Here is a 24,656-nt window from a genome sequence, read left to right as displayed (position 1 = left end):
TATAACTATTGGGTTGTTCGGAAAGTAATTTCGTTTTATCCCGATAGAGGATTTCATTGTATTTTTTCACAGCTAACTTCACATTTAAGTCGCATTGTCATTATATGTTTTTACAGCTGATATAGCAAGGCTTGTGTGTGAATAAGTTCAATTGATTTTATGCAATAGTTTTTGGTGGGTGCCCTTTTAAATATGGAGAGCAATAAGCAGCATTTTCGTCATATTTTACTTTTTTACTAGAAAAGGTAAAAATACTGTTCAAGTCAGAAAATAATTAACTAATGGGTATGGAGTAGATGTTGTTGTCAGTACGCCAATGGCAGAACTGGTTTACAAAATTTAGATCTGGCAATTTTGAAGTCGAAGATGCACCACGTTCTGTTAGGCCGATTAAGGCTGATAAAGGCATTAGTTAATGCAAACCGGCCAATAACAATACGTGAGATCGGCCAGAGTTTAATTATTAGAAATAAACCGTTTATGACCACTTGAAAGGCCTGGATTTAAGCTTGAAGTTCGATATATGAGTTCCGCGATTTCTCACGATGAAAAATTTGCGTCCTCGCGTTGACGTCTATGATCTGCTCCCGAAACGTCACGAAATTGATCAATTTTTGAAGCGAATAAGTTACTCTATCCACACCTATCATATTCTCCAGATTCCACAGCCTTCAGATTATTATTTTTTCCGATCACTGCAATATTTTTTGGACAGTAAAACCTTTACTTGAAAGAAAGAGGTCAAAAATCACCTGCAGCAGTTTTTTGCAAGAATCGACCAAACAAATTAAGAACGTGGAATCACGCTCCTACCAGAAAGATAGCTTAAGGTGTTGGGCCAAAATGGCCGATATATAATTTTGTAAAATATTTATTCATTATACGAAAATTGTCTTTCATTTTCACAAAAATAAACGAAATGACTTTTCGAACGACCTAATATTTTACCAAAAAAGGAAATTTAGACACAAAGAACAAAAGATAAGGATTGTGTTTTTTGTCGTAACTTGAGTCGATTTTAGCAGCAATGTTACCTACATTAGCTTAGATTTAGGCGCGTTAGTACCATTATGCGTGTTACACCCGCCAACTAACCAGCTCCTCATACGTAAATTATCACGTATCCCTACGATTAACTGACATACCCCATACTTCACTTTGAAAAGCCCTGCTTTTTTTTAATAATATAGGAGTAGCAGACGAGCATGCAGTCCACCTGATGGTAAGTGGCTACTGCCGCCCATGGACATCTGTAATCGAGCCCAGATAGGATTAGATATTCCTACCTGAGGTCCGCCACAGATGCGCCACTAGCCCCGAGGACTATGCTGGAACGCCTCGGAAAAATCTGTCTCCCTTACCACACCCTTCAAAACGGAACACAGCAGCGCCTATCATTGCTGTTATTAGGTAGAAATAGGTGTGGCAGTGGTGCCGCCGGCGTCGAACCACAAAGGGCTCTACCACCTTCCAACCTTCCTGCTTGGTTTCTGATTAACAACAAAAATCTTGCCCTGAATAACACGCGGCAAAAGAAAAATAATACAGGTATAAATACTTACATATTTCGATATATGTAATCTACACTTTCATGTGTTTAACATGACTTTTAATTCTTGTCTAAGATAGTCTAGGATTGGGTTTGTTATCAGCTGTTGCGGAATAGAAATATTTATTAATAACCCTTCGCGCTAATGTTTATAATCTTATCAATTTATTGGTTTTCAATGAGATTCATATAATTATATTTGAATGACTTTGTTTATTCTGTCTCCGTAGTATGATTCATATAGGTTATGTAGGTATTAAAACGAAAATATTAAGTAAAATCATTAACAATGACTTTATTTAACAACTTACAATCAATTCAAAATAAAAAAATGCTTTAACATCATATAATTTTATAACCATCTACTAAATACCCAACATATATAAATGGTTATTATAACATTAAAAATGCACTTAATTACTAAATAGCATTAATACAAATTCTAGTAACTTAATCAGTAATAATTATAGTTTAAAAACTAAAAACCACGCTAAAATCGCACAAGGAAAATCGTTAATCCTGATTCCTGACGATTCTGATGAGGAAAATGGGATAAAATTATTAAAAATGGGATAAAATTATTAAAATCGTATATTGTCATCGGTTCTTGATAATTGTTCAAAATTTTCCGCAAAGTGGGTAAAAACCGAGTTCAAAGATTCCGTTACATACACACATACAGGTCATGCTAATAAAAGCGTGGTAAAACCATAGATTAGTAAAGATATACTCAGATGTACCCAGATACTTAGATGTACCCAGTTTTGAGATTTGAAATAGTTGCGTTAAAAAGTTTTGCCACGTCACCGTGCTAAAATTTCCCTAAAATATTTGAAATAATTATTTATTTATTACGTAAACTACGTAATTATTACGTAAATTAATTATTTATTCGTAAATTTTCTCTAAAAATGCTTTTATTTGTCAAGGATTCGAAAAAAGAACTTACTAAAATAAGCCATTTGTGGCTTCATTCAATTTCAAGGCGGCGAAGTATCTTTACTACTCTATGGGTAAAACATAGTTTACCAAAACCACGGTACAAATATCTATACAACTGCAAGAAGTGAACATTGTTTTTACGTTTTTACCCTACGACTATTATTTGTTATAGAGTATTTATATAAGGGTTGCAACTCATAATATAGTCTTTTTTAACCAAAGTAGAGTTTAATTTGTTTATAGTTTATTTTTTTTTTCTTATTCTCAATCTTATTTCTATTTTTTAGAGCATTGCCTACTTTTTTCTTGATGTCGACTTTTTTATTTTTTATTGAAGATTGAATACATTCTTTCCGAACTGAAGTCATGGTTAATCTTATAATTTATTAATTTTTATTGAGCATAATTGTAGAGCCAATGCAAATTTTCCGTTTACGTCCTAATACAAACAAGGTTAATTATTTCGTTGCATTTTTATTATGTGAAAGAAATCGATCCATGACAATTCCTTAAGTGTACCTACTGTAATGTTGTCTAAACATTAAAAACATATAATATAAATATCGTTAACTATACATATAACTACAAAAGCATTTTGACAACATTTGTAACATATAGTACCTAAAGTTTTTGTATTTTTGATTAACAAACAGTTTACAGAACATGAAACGAGTCAAATAAGTATTAAAACTATTAAGCCGAGTTTCAACACAATATTTCCTTTATAAGCCAATAATAAGTCAGTAGGACTATTTATCGTCGTCGTAAGCCAGCGCGGAGTCGTCGTCAGCTCTTCGATGCTTCTCCAGCTTATCGGTAGACATCGCCTGCTTAAATTCGTGCTACCGACAAAAGTATATGAGTAGTAGGCATGTGTAATACGTAGAGTATATAAAAATAACACCAGATTGGAACCTCTAAAGAGTCCTTTTGTTTATCATTTCAACAAGCAGTGCCTTTGTCACCATTGTGATTATTTAACCAATATTGTTCCACGGATAGGTATGGTTTCCTCTCAAAATTACAGGGATCAGGCCATAGATAGTCCGCCACGCTGGCCTAATGCGAGTTGATAGTATCACACACCTTTAAAAAATGTTTTTTATATCACTTTTATACAATTTTATACAACACGCGGACGAAAAATGTTTTTCTGACTCGTGTGATTGCAGTCGCTCGTATTGTAATGTACTATTTTAATGAACTCTGAGGTGAGTACTAGATTTGTCTTGGTCTCTCCAGCGGGGGCCCAAGGTTCGAATCCCAGGCACACAACTCTGATTTTTTAAAGTTATGTGCGTAGGATAAATTAATTATCCTGAAGAAACCTGCATCTTGAGATATCTCAAAAAATCAAAGGCATGTGAAATCTATCATTACTTACTTTGCCAGCACGGTATACTATGGCCTTATCATTCTTATTCGGAGAGGAGACCCGTGTCCAGCAGTGGAACGGTAATGGCGACGATTAAATTTGTCTCCATGTATAAGTTGGCCACTCACCACAAACTGACGGCAGAGTCTTGCAAACTGGCTACAGTCAAAAGCGGCTGGTGGGGCCCGCTTCCCACCAGACCAGTCCCGGCTGAAGGTCACCTGCGCGGAGACCAGCGCGCAAATCGCCAGCAACGTCATACTCCTGGAAATCAATCCTTATTACAAATTACGCAAAAATATAGGGGCAGGGATCGGTTGACCCTCCTCTAGATAGAACCCTCTGTGGTTCGACTCCGGCGGCACCACCGCCACACCTATTTTTGCCTTATAATCGCAGTGTTAAACGCTGCTGTGTTGTGGTTTAAAGGGTGTGACAAGGGATCCGCCATGCTACTCCAATCAGTTATAGAATAAATTTAAATAAGTTATTAGGTACATACATAAATGTTTTTAATAATATTGGAACCCTTCGTGGTTTGACTCTCCTATTTTTGCCTTATAAAATGGTAAAACGATGCTGTGTTCTAGTTTGACAACTGGAAAGGGAGAGATTTACTAGTATACCAACGTACTTCTTAGGAGTTAACGCATTTGCAGACGCATTCGTATTTGTGGTTACAGATATCCATGGACAGCAGTGACCACCAAATGTACTAATACTCGTTTAATGCATATTTTACTTTTAAACCTACAAATTTTCATTCTAAACTCCCTAATACCTATCTGAGTCGGAGAGTTCCCAAATTCTGTAGTTGCCTTGAACCAAAATAAACTCAAGTAAGTCGACAAAAACAAAATATGATGTAATAACAAAGCTCTAGCCGTAATGTATTATCACTGATACTTTGCCCTCTTCACTGGAGGTATAAACAGAAATCTGTTTGTGACTGCTTATAAACATTCTTATTTTGTTTAAAACATACTTACATGTAATGATGCTTATAGTGAGTGTGTATGTATATCACTTGGTAATTTATTGACTGTTGTAGTTTTAAACTTGTGCGAAAATTGTGACGAAAGAAAAGGAGATTCTATTTAATTTAAGAGGGAAAACCAAGAACTTCAAGATAAGGTCTTTTTTTTGCTTTTCGAGGGGGAAACCTTCAAAAGGTACCCGACGACGTGGGAGCGACGCCGGGTTATGTGGGATTTTTACCGCACTAAAACCCCCCCGGTGGCCGTCCTCGGCGCTTGAGAGCGAGTAGCAGCGTTGGAGAACTCCGGGATCTCCGACGGAACATAACCGGAGTCCTCCAAGCGCGATGCCCGGATTAGGCTCTGCCCTGGGGGAGCGTTCGCTCCTCCCACAACATCTGGTGATTACGACGATATGCGACCACACATACCGCCGTCCTTCCCGGGGTAGCATACTGGACGGTTCGAGCTCCCACTCCTGCCGCCCGCAAACCCGGAAGCCCCCTTTTACGACAGGCTGGGGATACCGTAGCCCTATTCTAAGATAAGAAGGCCTAGTGTGCTGCAGTGGCGGACTAAGGTCGGAGGCCCGGGGCGGAAAGTCGAATGGAGGCCCCCAGTGTAAAAAGTTCGCCTGTGATTCGGTGACCTTTTTTTTCGCTAACTGATACACATTTCATAGATTATTTGGTTGTGACGACCTTTTTTAGCAACTGTGTTTGGAGGCGCCCCAGGATCGGAAGCCCGAGGTGGACCTCCCCTTCCACCCCCCTCTTAAGCCGCTAGAGGTATGCTGGCCAAATAGTTGTCTATACTAAACAGACTAAACAAGAAAGTTATCTATCAATTAAGTAGGTATAATATTTTCACTGCTTTCATTGGGATGGTAGATTGGCACCCATTCAACGTGCCAAGTTCCCGGGAACGTTACCCCATTAGTATGTCAGTTGTGTATTGGCTAACGGGTCTTCAACAGTACTCACTATAATTAACCTGTGTTAACTACCAGTCGTTATTAATACGCAATCTATTCATTGATTATCAGAAATCGAAATTTGACGATTTGTAGTACGAAGAAATTGTTGATCTTTGGTTTAAACATTAGATTAATTAATAATAACTGGCGTAAGACACGTTGCACGTTACAGATTTTTTTTAAAGTTTTTAACTACGCCTAAAGTTTTAATTTTGTTAAATTTTGCCGATAAAAGTTTGTCTTAAGTTAAAAAAGTTTAAATTTTGATACAGTGTGGTGTGAATAAAATATTTTAAATAATGGTTATGGTATATTAAGTGCAATTGTGTTGGGATTAAAGATTATTCGTGAAGCAAGCAGGTTAGTAATCAAATGGAATTTTATGTCATCACTCATTATTTTAGACTAGAATACAAAGATTTTTTTTATATTTAAACCTAACGATAAGGCAGAAGGGCTACCTGATGGAAAGCAGTCACCATTGCTTATGGACATTTGCAACACCGGAGGAGTCAATGCATGTTACTCGTCTCCACAAAATAAGTAATAATAAGTTCTTTTGTGGGTCAATGTATACGTTTTTATAATAAACTTCCTATCAGAATCAGAAATTTGTCAATTAATAAATTTAAAGTCATTATCAAAAGCAAACTTAGTCGTAAAGCTTATTATAAAATTTCTGATTATATTAATGATAAAACAGCTTGGGACTGATCAATAACAAAATAATTAGTTAATTAAGAAAATGTCAAAGTGTAGCGAACTATCTTGCTGAATAAACTTCTTTTTTTAGATAAATGTGAAACAAGATACTGGAGCTAATGCTTTATTAATTACATGTAAAAATAATGGCATTTAAAAAAAAAGAAAAAGAGAATAATTATTTTTAAAATTAAAAAAGACAAACCCACGAGTTTCTTACCGGATTTTCTCAGTAGAGGTCGCGTTCCGATCCGGTAGTAGTTTAAGAAAATATTGTAACTGACAATTTGTAAGTGCCGCCGTTGGCCTATACAAAATAAATATATTTCATTTCATTTCATTTCATCGACGGCTTTAAAATGTAATGTAATGTAATCAATCTCTTCAAAATTATTGGTGTTTCTAATAAACTTGGCCGATATTTTCAATTTTTTTTACTTTAGGTATTTTAAAATTTGAATACTCAGAAAGTTACACACCTTTATTACCGTTTTCAAAACAACAAAAAAATAGCCAATTCTCCTAACTTTTGTGTTTTGTTTGTTTTGTTGTCATTTGTGTTTTTTTAATTATTAATTTCATATAATATGAAATCTAATTCTGAAATAAATTATTATTATTAATATTATTATTAATTAAAATTGTGTTTTACCACTGTTCCGAAAAGTGTGTATTTATTGTTTTCAGAGTGTATTAATCGTATGTAGTATGGCGATGAAAGTAACTTATATTTTCCATATATTATAAACGAATAGGTATGTATGAAAAAGACTTTTTCTTTTTTCGAAAAAAAAAACAATAATCTTAAAACTCACTTGCACGCGACGGAACTCATCTCACAATTGCACAGCGACCCTTAAACCACTAATACAAATTGCAAACAACCCTTAAATCTGCAACCCAGTTGCGTCCAATATACTCTAGGAATTTCAAACTGTATTGAGGGGGTGATCTCCGATCCTTATATATACCATGTCCAGTCTTGCGCATCTGAAGATCAGGATAGGTAGGGTAGCCATCCCAAAACTTTAAAAATCAGGATAGGATGGGAATACTAGGACATTTTCTATTTCACTTCAATATGTAGATAGATAGAACGTGACAATAACATAATGAAAGCAGTGTTTATAAGGTGGTAGAGCCCTCTGTGGTTCGACTCCAGCACCACCGCCACACCTATTTCTGCCTAATAACAGCGGGGTTTAGCGATGCTGTGTTCGGGTTTTAAGGGTGTGATAAGGGAGACATACTTTTTCCGAGGGATTCCAACTTAGTTCTCCGAGGTAGCGGCGCATTCGCTGCCGAAATCAGGTAGGTAGGTCAGGTGGACTGCATGCTGGTCTGCTACTTCTATATTAGAAAAAAAAATGTGCCCATCCTATTATTGCTGCTTAGGTCTCGTATAACAATAAGAAGGATTTTGGTCGTAGTTCACCACGTTGCCCAAGTGTGATGGTCCACTTTGTATACCTTTCAGCCCTACTTTATGAAGAAATCTCAGACATCAGGCAGACAGACAAGTAAGGAAATGTCCTGAGGAAACAGAATAGTTGGTAACTCTAAAGATAGGGCGTATGTGAGCTTAGATACGCCCTCTGTGGACACACCTGAAAGAAGCTTAAACCTTAATCTTTAAATAAATAAACTACACTATAGTGGTTCAAATAGTTCAATTATTATTATTTTTTTTTTATAATATAGAAGTAGCAGACGAGCATGCAGTCCACCTGATGGTAAGTGGCTACTGCCGCCCATGGACATTTGTAATCAACCGCAGGTAGGATTAGATAATCCTACCTGAGGTCGGCCACAGATGCGCCGCTACCCCTGAGGACTAAGCTGGAACGCCTCGAAAAAGTCTGTCTCCCTTACCACACCCTTCAAACCGGAACACAGCAGCGCCTAACACTGCTGTTATTAGGCAGAAATTAAATAAATTTCATTAATTATCACATGTAAGGTGCTAAATCATTCTTAAGCAAATCTTATTTTTATCTCTTCTTAACAAGTTCTTTATTCGACAAGAATGAATTGAATAAATAAAGAATGGTAGATCCTTTGTAATCCATGTTTGGTGGCACCATCCCCACAAATAAATTTTTAACAGCCGAGGTATAAAGGATGTAAAGGCCAGACACGAAATATTCTAGTCGTGAGTGGTCGTAAGGTAAGTAAGGTTCTTGTGTCAGGAAGGCAGGAAGGACTTCAGTTTTATTAAACGATGACCGATTGCAGAAGTCCATGGGCGGCAGTGTCCGAATACACCATATACCATTATTTACCTCATTCTCGTACCTTTATTTTTAGAAAATTAAACGAAATACAGTTTATTTTAAAAATACAGACAGACAGCTTTATGTTATTTGAACATAAATTCAGAGTTATTTTAAGTTCTTTGAGATATTTTCCTAAGAAGATGGACAATGGTATGGAATACTAAGCATACGTCACTTGGTGTTTTACTCCTTAGCACTCCCACAGCTGACTACTGCGACCATGATATATAGAAAAACAGGACAACACATGTGGAACACAACAAAAAAGCCAAGTTTTGAAATAGATCATTAAATACGCAACGCTTATAACGCTGTATAAAAATAAGAAATAAAAAGATATTATAAACTCGGAAATAAAAAAAAATTTAGCTTGAAATAGCAGCTGCAGATACACTTTTGGTCTATAAGTTAATATTTTACAAGAAAGTTTTATTGAAAGGACCGAAGACGTGTCTTAGGTCTGTACCTACCTGTAAGATACTCTGTAGTATCTTTTGCTGTTTCTTCTTCTTGAATGAAGGACCTTGCGAAGCGTTTTAGGATTTGAAGTTCAAAAATAATTCTGTAAAAAATAATCTTTCAAAAAAATATGATTTTATTTGATCCATTATTTTTTAACGGCCTTAGTACCTCTTTAAACATATAAGCTAGTGAGTTAGTGCGAGTGTAACTGACCTACAAAATTGAGCAACGACAGACGACGGCCGTTGGATGGGTGACCGCTAGTGGCTAAACACGCGCACTTACGTGTTATAAGGCAGATTGGCACTGTAAAACAGTCTGCACGCCTTATATTAATTTCTGATGTAACATGAAGTCCACCTTAGACAATACAAATGCGTTGCTTCGAACTAACAACTAAGTTGAAACGCCTCGTATAAGTGTATCCCTCACGCGCCCTTCAACCAAAACACAGCAGCCCTAAAACTGTTGACGTAAACTGTTGACGACCGTTGGCGTAAAGCAGAAATAGGTGTGGTGTTGGAGCCTCCAACAATGAACCACAAAAGACCTTAAAATATTAATTTTACATGCTACTGTTAAAACAAATAAATCATCAACGTATAACAGATATTACTGGATTCTGGCCTCGTGACGTCATAACAGTTTTGTAACGAAATTCTCGACTCCAGCCCACTGCCAGGCAAGTTATAACCAGTCCTTACGACACGACGGCACACACCCACCGATCTCGTCGCCCTTGGCTACTTGCTGTATTGCAATCAAACATAATTTTCACAAAATCAACATTTCATTTGCATCATTCGTTTATGCTAGTAGCGGTAATAGCTTAGCGGTTTGAGACTCGGTCAATTGGGAATCCGAGGTTGGAATCAAAGGCACACATCGCTTTTCCAAAGCTCATTTTAGTTATCAGCTCATTACTGTCCCACTTCTAGGCACTATCCTCTTTCTATTTCAAAATAAAAAAAAATACTGCCCCGCAGTACTGTTAATAATAAAAAGTGAGTTTGGAAAGTCAAAAAGTAAACATAGTAACTGACGCTGGACTTACATAATTATAAAGTCACCATTTTAGTCCTGTCGAGTGGCACCAAATCTGTAATTAGCTGCAGTCAGAACTCTAGTTCTAAGTATATGGATTTTGACTTATGGACTTTTATCATGAACAGCAATGGACTGTAAACTTTTGCTAATTAAAAATTCCAAAAAAGCTACATAGTTAAAAAAAAATAAAAAGTAAAGTACATGTACGAAATACAAAAGGACTCCTTTCAAATTACTATAATTTTAGGCAATGATCCAATTAATTATAATACGTTAAAATGTTCCATTGATACGGTGTAGGGCTCCAGGGCGCTGACCTCCGCAGAAATCCTCACAATTCCCGTTTGGTAGTAACTCCTTACTGGGTAACTAACCGGCTGACTATATGACTATATGTATGTAAGTATAGACTTGTAATTATACCCACAAAGAAGAGAGCTCAGATTTTGTATTGCATTTTTTCTTAGAATCTTATAGTAGCAGACGAGCAAGCAATCCACCTGATGGTAAGCAGCTACTGCCGCTCATAGACATCTGTAATCAACCCCAGATAGGATAAAATATTCCCACCTGAGGTCGGCTACAGATGCGCCGCTACCCCTGAGGACTATGCTGGAACGCCTCGGAAAAGTATATCTCCCTTACCACACCCTTCAAATCAGAACACAGCAGCGCTTAACACTTCTGCACTCTAGCTAATGTAGAAATAACTGTGACAGTGGTGCCGCCTTAGTCGAATTAAAGAAACCGCGACACCCCTTTCTAAGGTGAAGCAGTTCTGCCTTTCGTCCTCAACGCTACATGGAGGACTCCGGATCTCCAACAAATCACAAGGAGTCCCCCAAGGGTTTATTAGGCGCAATCCTCAGCTCATCGTGCACTTAAAAGAGTTTCCAACGGTATGGAGCCACATAGAGCGTCATTCATCTCGGGATCGCTAGCTGGACGGTTATAGCTCCAACTCTAGCCACCCAAAAACTGCAGAACTCCCCTTTTAGTCACCCTTTTCGACAATCAATATCGAAGCGCTATTCTGGTCCCGAAACTATAGAGACAAAATCTTGTCACCCTATTGCAAGAGAAATGTGAGACATAAATAAGTTCCTTTGATCGTTGAGCCCTTTGACAGTATGCAACAATACACGTGAGAACCGCCAGGTGGCGCTGTCCTATTCAAATAGTCCATTGTGGTCAGATATTTATGTCCATACGAGTCTTTTGCGCATACCAATATCAAAGATATGCGTCTTAAGGCTTTGTTACTCTTTCTTAGAAGTTTTCTTAGTAAACTTAAAGCATGTATAAAAATAGACACAAAAATACGTAAGAAGTAATTGTTTATTATTTAATAAAAACGCGCAAGATAATTATTTTTTAATATTATTTAATAAAATATACACTCGTAAGAAATGAAACTAATACAAAACTCTTTTTTTTTCAACATTATTTATTTGCAACATTAGTTTAATAAAACAATTGAATTTAGTCACAAGTTTATTTTCATTTCTACTATTTGCTTCTCTTTGGAGGTGGTTTGTTTAGTGCGTCTTAGAACTGCGAAAGTATACGGTGACTACGATTCAAATCTTTAGATATTTGGTCGTTGAACCCTTTGTGGTTCATCACTGGCGGCACCACAGCCTCACCTTATAACAGCAGTGTTAAGCGCTGCTATATTCTGGCTTGCAGGGATAAGGGAGACATACTTTTCTGAGGTATTCCAGTAGATAAGTAAGGGTAACGGCACATCTGTGGTCGGTCAGGTGGGAATATCTTGTATGTGTCTGATTGCAGATGTCCATGGGCGGCAATAGCTACTTAACATCAAGTGGATTGCATGCTCATCTGATACTTCTTTATTATATCTACTTATACAAAATATGCGCTTGTAACTTGTAACTTGCACTTGTAACCTGTAAAAAAGCAATTATCTACACTAATATTATAAAGAGGAAAACTTTGGTTGTTTGTTTGGTTGTAATGAATAGGCTCAAAAACTACTGGACCGATTTTAAAAATTCTTTCACCATTTGAAAGCTACATTATCCACGAGTATAACATAGGCTATATTTAATATGAAATATATTTGATAAATAGATTTTGAGGCGGTACAAAGTTTACCGGGTCAGCTAGTAATATATAATTTCTTTACTCATACTTAATCCACATGTGAATAATAAAGAACACAACAACATAGTAACACGGGTTGATCACTAATGGGATAATGGAATTGTACCAACGTGACAGAGTACAAGTTAATCCCACTCGTAGAGAGACTCATACCGGGACATATAAAAGGTTGCAGGCATAAATGACCATATTACTTTGAGACAATACGTTGACAAATCCTCTGGTTAGGTATATATTTTAGGAAACAGAGACCATGACCTGATGTCATACAATTGACCAGTCAACCTGTTTGGCAGCTTGTTATAAGAATTAATATGTAATTTTGTGAGAAAATGCGTGACAAACATATCGACAAATTCGATTATACATTTACGAGTTATATACCTAATTATGACGGAAATTTTCATATTGACCTCTTAGTAACATAAAGAGCCTATATCTTTCCTTAGAGTTTAAATTAAAATACTTAATAAATATTTTTTAAGACTTACATCAAGATTGTTTTAGCGATATTTTGTATCGACTGTCGAGCGTAAGTACCAAATAGAGTTAATTGTAGAATTTCCGTATAATTTTGATCAATTGCTCAAATATTGGGCAATTCATCGAAATTATGCTATAACCCGTTACCTAGTGAATTGCTCATCGTTCATAAACTAGTTATATTTTATTAGTAACTGAATAACTTTTACAAACCAGTCAGCCAGCAATGCAGCTTAAATTATAAAAGTGTCGTTCTAAATTATAGATAAGTATAGATATCTCACCGCCTTGTAATTGAAGGAAGCCATTAAATGGCTTAAACGGCTGACAATTCTGTCAGCCGTTTAATGGCTGTCATGGTGTTATTTGCGCGGAACAATGCCGACATGCGCAGTTGAGACACGAAATCGAAGAAAAAGTGCGAAGAAATATCGTTTCATTCGTAAATGATCTAAAAACTACATTTTTTTTTAATATTTTTCAAACACGAATATAGATGACAGTAACAATTGTCAAAAGGTTACATTTTCTTGTTAGGTGCGAGTAATCTTTACTAATCTATGTTCTAAATACACACATATCTAATACGAACACAGAGAACAAAGAATTGTATGAATCAAATCACTTAATTTTGGACATCAAACCTATGATCCACCCAGCTACCGCTATCCCTACTAAGGTGGAATGCCTTGGAAAAGTATGTCTCCCGTACCGTAGCAAAACAATCTAAGTCTATGCTCTTACCACATCCTTCAAACCAGAACACAGGAGCGCCTAACACTGTTGTCATTAGGCAAAAATAGGTATGGTAGTGGTGCCGCCGGAGTCAATCTACATAGGGTTCTACCACCTTATTTGCTAACGCCGTTAATATTTTACTCATTTAAAAGTTATGACACACATACAATGGCCATACTTCATCTCTGTACTATATTAGGCAAATGGCTAACGTCCTAAGAAGTTCTTAGTTCTAAGGGGTAGTAGCCTTTTTGACCAGTTAGTATTCCCATTCGAAATTTCTCTATTATGCTATGGCAACATTTTTTTATGAAATTGAAATAATTTAGTTGGAACGTCCCATGACTCTCTGCCTTAACACATCTTTAAACCATAATACAGCAACGCTTTACACGAATAATATAAGGAAGAAACAAGTATGGCGTCCAGAGTGGTACCATAAAGAGTTCTTTTATTTCTTTTTTTTATAATATAGGAGTAGCAGACGAGCATGCAGTCCACCTGATGTTAAGTAGCTACTGCCGCCCATGGACATCTGTAATCAACCCCAGATAGGATTGGATATTCCTACCTGAGGTCGGTCACAGATGCGCCGCTACCCCTGAGGAATAAGCTGGAACGCCTCGGAAAAGTCTGTCTCCCTTACCACACCCTTCAAAACGGAACACAGCAGCGCCTAACACTGCTGTTAGGTAGAAATAGGTGTGGCGGTGGTGCCGCCGGAGTCGGACCACAAAGGGTTCTACCACCTTTATTTGTAAGTTTATTTGTAGTTTGTTCTTTGTTTGTAAGTTTACGGTGGATTATTGTAAAGTTGGTAAAAACGGCTATAAAATGGTATGTCTTACAAAAACCCATATAATTCGGTAGATAAGTCGTCTAGTGTCTATACACTTTTATAATATTATGGCGCAATACGATAAAATAGAAAGAAAGACTCAATAATATTCGACATCGATCAAACCGTTTACCTTCGCGTCAGAAAATTTGAATACAGAACGAAACAATCAAACGATATCATAGAAAGAGTGTTGACTTCATCTCGAGTGGAAAATAACGCCAGTGTAATACCGGCGATTGTACGCAACACGCGTCAAGCCTGGTAACGTTGTAACATATGGTACTCGGAGCGTGGAGATTTCACTAGTACAGGAGGTGACTGACCCATTGACTGAAGGTGAGTTTTTTTTCACAATGGCGGCCTTTTCGCGCCATTGATTGTCTGTCAATTTTTTTTTAACTGCACATTGATATTGTTTGTATTCGGCCTGTCCAAAAACAATAAACTATTATTTCTTTGTTATACGTATAATATTTTTTGTGAATTACAATAAATAAAATAAATTTCTTAAATATGTATAAACCAATAAAAATAATAAGTAAAACTGTGCCGATAACAAGTAATTGTGCTTAATTTACTTTTGTGTTTAATTTTTAATTTTAATTGACGAAATGTTACACGTCATGTGTATCACAAGTTGTATTGACCGATTAATTAATAACATAATGATGTCGTATTTATAGGTAGTCGACTTGTATTTAATTATTATACGTATTTCTAAATAACATAGATAAGATATATATTGTGAGGTCTAATAAATAGGAAATTAGAAGTCATTTACCGTGTCTATATAGGTATTGTTATTTATTTTGTATTTCACAATGTGTCGTTAACATTGTGAAATACAAAAAAACATCCATTTGTTGTTATAATTGAATGAATAGTCTTAATGTATAAATAGTGTTATTTAATTACATTTACTAATAAAACAATGCCGTTATTAAGATTGACCTATAACAACTAAAAACACTGAAAAATGTTTCTTGTACGAGACCCCCTTTTCATTTTTTATTTTAACTTTATAAGAATTTCGAGTGTCTACCTATTACAGTTTAAGAGATACAGCTTATGGCAGACAGACGGACAGCAGACCTTAGCAATAGGGTTCCGTTGCCACCCTGTACAGAACCCTTACATGGAAAATTTGGGCAGAAGCGGTTTGCTTTATTTCAAGTACCAATTAGGTCACATGACTCAAGCCTAACATTTATTTTAATTTAAATTATCACACCGATATCCGCGTTACCATTAACATAACTGGATCTTCAAAATGTCACCAAAAGCAGGTTTTAATTATTTTTTGCTCTGACGTTTTATTGCCATGTCATATTTTAACAATATTTTACACTCTCGCTTAAATAGTAAAGTTTTCACTGTGAAGCCAACACCGCTACATATATTTCTACCTTAAAAAGTAATGTACCCGTCTTGTTCTGGTTTGAAATGTATGTTAAAGAAGGTATAATCCGCGCCAAACTGCTAGTCCGCTGTGAAGTTGTTGCGAGCAGGTGTAGTCATACAATCTGCTATGGCGACGCGACTAATTTCTATATTCAGAGCCGACTAGCACTTTGGTTCGGACTATACATGCACACAAGGCGTTTCAACTAAGTCTTTAATTGTAGCAACGCATCTGTGACCAACTTCATGATCAAACCCACTTGCGGAAGGCCAGCTGTGATCAGGTGGACTGCATACTCTCTTGGTACTTCAGTTTGACAACAAAACGTGGGTGTTACCGAAATATTTCACGCAATTAGCATTTGTTTTGTAATGCCAGCGCCATCTGGTGGAATATTGAGGTACCAGTATGACAGCTGTCACAACATTAGGTATATTATGTCATAACACTCATTAGCATTAGTTAGTGATTGTAATTAAATTTGTAGTGTTATTTAATTCTGCCTGATAACAAGACAAGTTTTAGATACTTAAAATTTTAGAAATTAGTTTTAATTCGATTTTTTTTATTTTAGCCTGTCTGTCTAATAATGGAGGGAAGCAATTAAACCGATTTTAACAGAACTTTTACACAAAATAAAAAGATATCAGAAACATTACTCGTTTCTATAATCATATTTAGATAAAATATTGCATGTAATGTACTTACGCAAGTGTTTTTATAATCAAATCAAATTAATGTAAAAGTCAGCTATAATTACATCAGTTAGATTTTATCACAATATTTATCGACACAAATTATAAGTACACGAAAATAATAAGTTTAATAAGTTATAGATTGTATCTTTAGTTGAAAGATAAATTTGATAATAATTCTGTATTGCGGCATTTGAAGTACCTACTTTATGTTTAATAATCTTCGATCACTAATAAGAACTGGTGATCGAAGTTAAAAATACATAATATTGCAAAAAAATAGGTATAAATTACTTATTTACATATCGCTTAAATTAAGACATGGGGAAAATATGAGGCTATCGGTCAGTAGGTATAACGCATAAAAACATTTATTTTATTTTTATAATTTATTTTATTTATATCTTTATATACAACCATGGATTAGTAAAGATACTTCGCCGCCTTGAAATTGAATGAAGCCACAAACGGCTTATTAGTAAGTTCTTTTTTGAATTCTTGACAAATAAAAACATTTTTGGAAAAAAATTACGAATAAATAACTAATACTGCGTAATTTACATAATAAATAAATAATTATTTCAAATATTTTAGGGACATTTTAGCACGGAGACGTGGTAAAACTTTTTTACGCAACTATTTCAATTCTCAAAACTGGGTTCATTTTCTTGTTAGGAGTGAGTAATCTTTACTTATCTATGTATACAACATGGATACCTATTTATAGATAAAGAATGAAAAAATGAGTATAGACAACATTGCTAATTTAGAAAAATATCCTACAAAAAGTCTTGTTTACATAAATTGAGCGAGTCTTAGCGAAAATTAATAATATACTTTACTGAACTGATTTACTGATAAAAAAACAATGTGAGCCGTCACGGGACGCCTGGCAGATGTGAAACATCGACATTATTTTGTAAAAGTAATATGCAGAAAAGAACATATTGTGATAGGAACTAAATATGTTATAATGATAAAATAAAATATTAGGATTTTTGCGCATGGCGACGCGTCGCCACACCGTACACACTACTGCATATAGACTGTATATATATACCATCGTATAGCGTGGCGACGCGTGCCACGGCATGCGTCGCCACGCCAGAAATCGGTTTTACGTGCGGCTATAGATGTTTCACTACAAAAAAAAATAAATTATGGCGTCAATATCGCATAATACCTATTTGTTTCGCATAAAACAAACGAGGAAAACAATTTAAAATGTAACAACAAAGTTACGGCCTCAGACCATAGCCTGAGACTATATCTTAGAATATGTCGTCAAAATGGCGAGATTGGTAACGCGGCAAAATATTTGTATTCTGTTGACGTGTGATCGATTATTGTCGTAAATTATATGCAAAATACGTCAGGCACAGATAAACGCAGAAAGTTATAGTGATGTGATGTAATTATTTGTGACGGACCCCCTCGACCTTCGGGTGATAAGATAATAGTCTTAGTAACTGCTATAGCAATTGTGCTATTAAACCAACGAGATCTGTACAAACGAATGATTACTGTGATTCCGATGCACCTCTCATTGTTCATTATTGTTGTCGTAACTTTGTTCGTTATGTTTAAAAAATATTATGGAATAGGCGGTAAAATACTTAAACAACACATAAACAATAAGTTTATTTTATCTGTGCTAGTTATATTTCTTCTATCTCACGAAGTCCGTTCGGGTTCCATACATGTCGTTGTAAATTAAACGCTAGCTAAGCTTCGTGATAAACGCTAGCTATCATTCTTCGGCCCTTAAACAAAATCAAAATAAGTAATTTATTAGACAATATCCCTATAAACTAATATGCATTAATTATTTATTATTATTATTGTCATCCCGTCACGCGTGGGGCTCGGACCGACTTCGTGAGGTAGAAAAACTATAAGAGCTCTCCGTAAAATATTGATATTTATCATGAATAAATGTGGACGTGAGTTCAAGATATAAAATATTTAGCAGTAAGCATATTCACTGAAATTTCATAGCGCTCAACACATTAGGCAAAAAGAGGTGTGGCCGTGGTGCCTCAGGTCGAACCCATAGATTTGTAAAGATTACTCACTCCTAACAAGAAAATGTACCCAGTTTTGAGAATTGAAATAGTTGCGTAAAAAAGTTTTGCCACGTCTCCTTGCTAAAATGTCCCTAAAATATTTGAAATAATTATTTATTTATTATGTAAATTACGCAGTATCAGTTATTTATTCGTAAATTTTCTCTAAAAATGTTTTTATTTGTCAATAATTCATAAAAATAACTCACTAATAAGCCGTTTGTGGTTTCATTCAATTTTAAGGCGGTGAAGTATCCTTCCTAATCTATGGTCGAACCATGAAAAGTTCTTAAACATTTACCGCCTTATAATTCACCTTGTTTCTAATAATAAAGGCACTGAATAATATATTATACATATATACTTGTTCAACAAGCAACGCTTATCTATATGTGCCTAGATACATTCTATTATTACTTACTTACTATCAGACTTCATAGAACATTGAAAATACTTCCGTCAAACAACTTTATTGATAGCATGGATAAATATCTGATAAGGAGAATTACTTATAATGTTTTGTTGCGAATAAATCCGAACCTTGTCATAAATATTTTTACCAGTCATAGTCAAGGGCATAGATAATGTATTGTTTTTAAATAAATCCAGGCTTGATAAAGATGATAGAGTGTTTTGCTTTTGCATTGCTTCAGATTATTATGCAAGTTATTCATTGGGGGCGCATATCTAAAAATAAGTAGGTAGGTAAACGTGGGGTCTACCTAATGTATACGTATGCTGAAATTTTTATTCAAATAAATCAATATCGATATTTTAATCAATAATTTTAAATGATGACATTTTGACGCAACGAATGCAATAATTTCCGTTTCGTAAGTCTGTTGCTTTTAAAAAATGCTCATTAGAAATGAATATTGGAAAAGTCTATTGCTTTTAAATAAATGCTCATTAGAAATGAATTACACCGCAGATTTTTTGAAATCATTTGCGTATATGAAATTAATTATAACTCAAAGACAATCTTAAAACCTTCATGCCTTAGAGAAACTCTATTGAAATAGCTTTAATTTACTAAATCATCTTTGTCCAGCGTTGTGGACTATGGTGGCTGACCTATATGGATTAATTAATACAATTTATTACAATGATGATTACTACTGCAGTAGAATTAATAATTTTTGATTAATTCAGTATCTAATAACCTCTTTATACTTTCGTGTTACTCTTCACAATTGATAGAAATTGACATAAAAATACAATTTTAAGTGATAATTTTGAGTTTCATTCTGTCCGTACGAGTCCAAGAATGTTGTAAAGCCACTTTCACGCCCTAGGTTGAAAAAGCTGGATAATTTGTGGATTTGGTCGTGGTCCATGCTCCGTTATGAGCATAACATCGAATATTACTTTTAAATTATCGAAAATTCTCGGGCTGGAAATTTAGATTGAAAATAATACAGTTATTCTCATGATATTTTAGATTTAGTAAATTAGTACAATAAGTAAGGAAATTTTCGTAATTTCGTAATAATCTTAACATTATTTTCTTTCGAAAAAAATTCGATTTACTCTAAGTTTTAACGAAATTTTATGTCATCATCATCATCGACCCATTACTGTCCCACTGCTGGGCACGGGTCTCCTCTCAGAATGAGAAGGATTAGGCCATAGTCCACCGCGCTGGTCAAGTGCGTATTGGTAGACTTCACATACCTTTAAGATTTTTTTTTATAATTCTCTCAGGTATGCAGGTTTCCTCACGATGGTTTCCTTCACCGTTTTAAGCAAGTGATAATTAATTTCTAATATGCACGTAAATTTGAAAATCAGAGGTGCCTGGGATTTGTACCTCGGACACCTCGATCGAGAGGCCTCATTTCTTAACCACTAGGCTATCACTGCAAATTTTATGTAAAAAAACGTTGACCATGCTTAGTTGTGCTTTTGCCGGAAAAATCAATTTAATAAACTATTTACCAATTTATTTATAATAATAAATGTATGTTGTTATTGTAAAGTGGCCTTTTACGCTATTACAGCTTAAACACCGAAATGAACGTAATGAAACCTAAAAATAAAATAATTTAAGACTTAGTACTATACTAGGCTATTTTATAAAAGTCAACTTTTACGGAGTTCTAAAACATTTAAAAACATAGGTATGCGCCAAAGTAAAACCGTATTTATAAATCCGTTAAATAGAGTCACAAATAAGACCAAACCTAACTTAGCAACACACAAAATAAACATCGGCATACTCCAACTGAAAACACAATATTTTGTTTTTCTTGCATTATTTGGGTCGAGTGCTTGAAGGTCGATACCGATGAAGTAATCAATAAGATTAATCCGTTTGGTATCTTCGGAGTGGCAATAACTTTCTTCTCGAACTCGTAAATAAGTAAGAGATTAAAATAAAATCTTGGAGACCATTATCTATTTTGAAAATGGACACTTCGTGGTTTGTTATAAATAATATACAGATAGCTGCAGTTAAGTAACTTCTGCCACCCATAACCATCAACAATATACCCCAGACAAGACTAGATTCCTACCTGATGTCGGCCACAGATGCGCCTCCCTTAAAGACTAAGCTGGAATGCCTTGGAAAATTATGTCTCCCTTACCGCACCCTAGAATAGAACACAGCAGCGCTTAACACTGATGTTACTAGACATAAAAAGATGTTCTTTTTATAATATTCCTATATTATAAAAATATTATCTGGATGATTTAATTATGTCCTAATTTTTAATCTCTTTGTTACAGATATTCGAAAAACTAGAAACATAATCCAAGAAAATGGTGTTTTACTTTTCACGAATAACAAAAAAGTAAGTATTGAATGTGCATTTCATTCGGAACATAGTTACTTAAAAATATGGATTAAAAAATCAAATCCAAGCCGGGATCTGGCGAATATAGTGCCGAATGCCGAATAAACCCGACTGATATATTTACATAGAGTACTCGCGCCTGTTCGTCCCTACTCGGCGAGTATGTAAACCAGGCATTAGTCTATGATAGGGACTTGACGTAATTTACGTCATACACTCTGACGTACTCGTCTGATTGGTTCACGCGGAATTAATTAATTCTGCGTTAATATGAATTCCCTGACAACTTGGCGCCTGCTAATATTATAATCGTGCGTTCACGTTAAAATACTAATAATCGATATTGCGATAAAGATATTGTCAGGCGCTTGTCCGCTGAATTAATAATTATATCATTATTTAACTGATATAACATTCTGATTTAATATATTGGCTATATGTCATTTCGTACAGTTTTTATAAATGGAAGCAACAATTGAGCAAGAAAACTGCATCGTTGTACCAGTCATTGTAAGGGGTGACGATAGCATTATATTTAACAGTTTAATTCCCAGTTAAATGGCCAACAATTAATATAATATCATAACATTAGTAACTAATAGTTAATGGATAAATAAGTTCGAGCAATATTTTAATAAACTACATTTAAAATTTAAATAATTTATACAAGCGCGATTTAAGACTTCTAGGGTCGACTCTGAACCTGAGCCATACCTATTTCTGAGTTATGCCAGCTGTGTATACTGCTGTGTTCTTGGTTCAAAGGCCTTTAATTAAGACCACCTTTTTATAATATGATTGTAGCAGACGAGCATGCAGTCCACCTGATGGTAAGTGGCTACTGCCGCCCATGGACATCTGTAATCAACCCCAGATAGTTTTAGATATTCTTACCTGAGGTCGGCCACAGATGCGCCGCTACCCCTGAGGACTAAGCTGGAACGCCTCGCAAAAGTCTGTCATACTACAGCGGTTTCAACTTAGTCCTCTGACTGCAATTGATACAGATGTCCATTGGCGACTAGAGCCACTTTTCATCAGATTTCACCGCATGCTCGTCTGCCGTATTATACAAAAAAGATAGAAAAATCTAACAACACGCCTCATAATTTAAAATCGTCAAGCCGTTGTAGAGTATACCAAAGAATGAGACACACCTACATAAATACGTTCAAAAAACAATCATTAAAAAGAGAGATACTTTTAAGAGTTACGTCTACTTATATTATTTTAACGATAATTTGCATGTGTGGAGTTTGATTTCTTCGAAATATAGCAACAGATATGAGGATCAGAGGCCATGGAGGCACGGTCGTGCGTGTTTCATCATTATATTATTATTATCACTAATTATAATTATAACAAGTAATTATGATGGAGCTGTTTGAATCATAAACATTATGAAGGAATTTGTAGATAAGTGCTGATAAATGTTGTCACGTTTTAAAGGTTATTTGCCACACCTATTTCTGGCGTGAAAAGGTTCTGCGTTTTTGTGGAAAGTGAGGCAATCTTACATATATTATTATATAATAGTTATTGTATATACTTACATATATTATTATATACGTATACTCTTCCTAGACATTTGAATACCGCCTTGCATGTTTTCTGCTTAGCCTAAAGGTAGACTGGCAGAGAATGCTTCTAGCATTAAGTCCGCCTTTTATACCAGTGTTAGTTAAGGTATAATAAAGTATAATAAGGTATAATAAGGTATAAGGTATAATAAATAAATAAATAAAATAAATCTTAGTCCAGAAGCGCCTCTTGGCATCAGTGAATGAATGAGGACGCTTACTATACTCATAGCCTCACACTGGGATTCCCTTGTTCTTGTACGCGTCGGACTATGGACACACACAGAGACGAATACGCAAACACTCAGACCCAAAACAGATATCTAAATTCATCATTTAAATATCTGTCTGGCCGGGGATCGAACCCGGAACCCTCTGCGCATTAGGGTCGTTCATCAATCCTTCCTCATCATTGTTACAACATAGATTTATTTACAAGGATTGGAGAAGTAAAGAAGTTTGTAGTCCACCTGTTTATTTTGACTAGCACCTTATAGAACAGGTGGTAGCTGAAGCCGATAACAGTGCGTTGCAACTCCTAAAACTAAGGTTGCCTTATATACAAGTCAGCTGACATCCTCACCTCACCCTTCCACCGAAACGCAGAACATGCTTATGAACATTGCTTCATGCTTAACAGATATGGCGGTGGTACCCCGGTCATTCCATATTGACTGTACCACCCTTCAAAGTTAGCTCTAAACTCTACATCTTTGAACAAAAATCTGTTATAGAAATATTTGAAACCAATCTACTTAAGTTGTGATTTTCTTTATCGTCTTCTTTTTTAATTGGTTATCTAGTGCTTTAATCATTTTTTTAAAAACCATGGACCATAGACAATAGTCTATGACTCTCTAAAATCTTAAAAATTTTACAGATAATAAATATTCAAATACATATTTATTTAACCGTAATAAACTTTAAGAAACCACTTTAACAAATTGGCTATATTTATTAGCATTCGTTTAGCAAAACATTTAGCAAACCAGTTAAGTAATAAAATCATAGTTTAATGGAAAATTTAGGAGTTGCTAATTATCTTGAGTCGTGACCCCGGCAGGACCAATTAAATAATAAGTATAAACTGGATACCGGCAGTTCAATTATAATAGTTATAAATATTATGCGTAATACATATTTATTATTATTTATTTGTTTATTACAGACGAGACAAGATTACTCAATTGCGGAAATAAGTAACTAAACAACAATATTTATTGATTTGTGTGTATGTAAGCTTAAAGTAACATAATAACAAACTCTAAGTCACAGATTTTTTTTTATACTATAGTAGTAGCAGACGAGACGAGTCCACCTGATAGTGAGTGGCTACTGCCGCCCATGTAGAGGTGAGGCGTATATACTGGAACAGGTTCAGGGACTAGGTATTTTACCGGGTCGGATCTAGTCCAACTTTTAATATGTACCTAGTCCAAGAATAAGTACCTAGTCCAAGACCAAGTTTTCTTTTTTTGGACGCCGCGCCGGCTCAGGAAACCTTTAAGGCATGAACGAACTAGCTTCCTAGTCCAAGAATAAGTACCTAGTCCACACCAAATTGTACTTACTAATGAGACTTTATGGGACTAGGTGGAAGAGGTTTCTGTATCACGT

The 24,656-nt window shown here is 35.3% G+C and overlaps 2 protein-coding genes across 2 annotated transcripts in view; one reads left to right on the top strand and one right to left on the bottom strand.

Annotated features, from left to right (window-relative positions):
• Positions 1–2,567: 2,567 nt before the first annotated feature.
• AKH3 (adipokinetic hormone 3) lies at positions 2,568–4,130 on the bottom strand. The gene is made up of 2 exons (XM_073092065.1): positions 3,995–4,130; positions 2,568–3,333 (listed from the first exon to the last, which is right to left on the bottom strand). The coding sequence occupies exons 1-2, from the start codon at positions 4,124–4,126 to the stop codon at positions 3,241–3,243; spliced, it is 225 nt and encodes a 74-aa protein (XP_072948166.1). The 5' UTR covers positions 4,127–4,130; the 3' UTR covers positions 2,568–3,240.
• A 10,550-nt stretch (positions 4,131–14,680) lies between these two features.
• LOC140756369 (phosphoenolpyruvate carboxykinase [GTP]) overlaps positions 14,681–24,656 on the top strand; it is a 33,912-nt gene continuing 23,936 nt past the window's right edge. The window contains exons 1-2 of the mRNA XM_073091845.1: positions 14,681–14,834; positions 21,392–21,456. Coding sequence (XP_072947946.1) covers positions 21,425–21,456 — 32 coding nt within the window. The 5' untranslated portion in view covers positions 14,681–14,834; positions 21,392–21,424. The remainder of the gene's footprint in view (positions 14,835–21,391; positions 21,457–24,656) is intronic.

This window comes from Epargyreus clarus, unplaced genomic scaffold (assembly GCF_041222505.1).
Source record: "Epargyreus clarus isolate Ecla_fem2 unplaced genomic scaffold, WU_Ecla_fem_2.2 ptg000035l, whole genome shotgun sequence".
NCBI classification, from domain to species: domain Eukaryota; kingdom Metazoa; phylum Arthropoda; class Insecta; order Lepidoptera; family Hesperiidae; genus Epargyreus; species Epargyreus clarus.
This window is presented reverse-complemented; position numbering and strand designations above follow the sequence as displayed.

What these genes read in the sequence shown, in the direction of transcription:
- AKH3 (XM_073092065.1), bottom strand. Translation starts at nt 4,126, where the DNA reads ATGACGTTGCTGGCGATTTGCGCGCTGGTCTCCGCGCAGGTGACCTTC. An exon ending in GACTCTGCCGTCAGTTTGTG is followed by an intron (nt 3,334 to 3,994) that starts GTGAGTGGCCAA and finishes TTTTGTCGGTAG; the next exon opens with CACGAATTTAAGCAGGCGAT.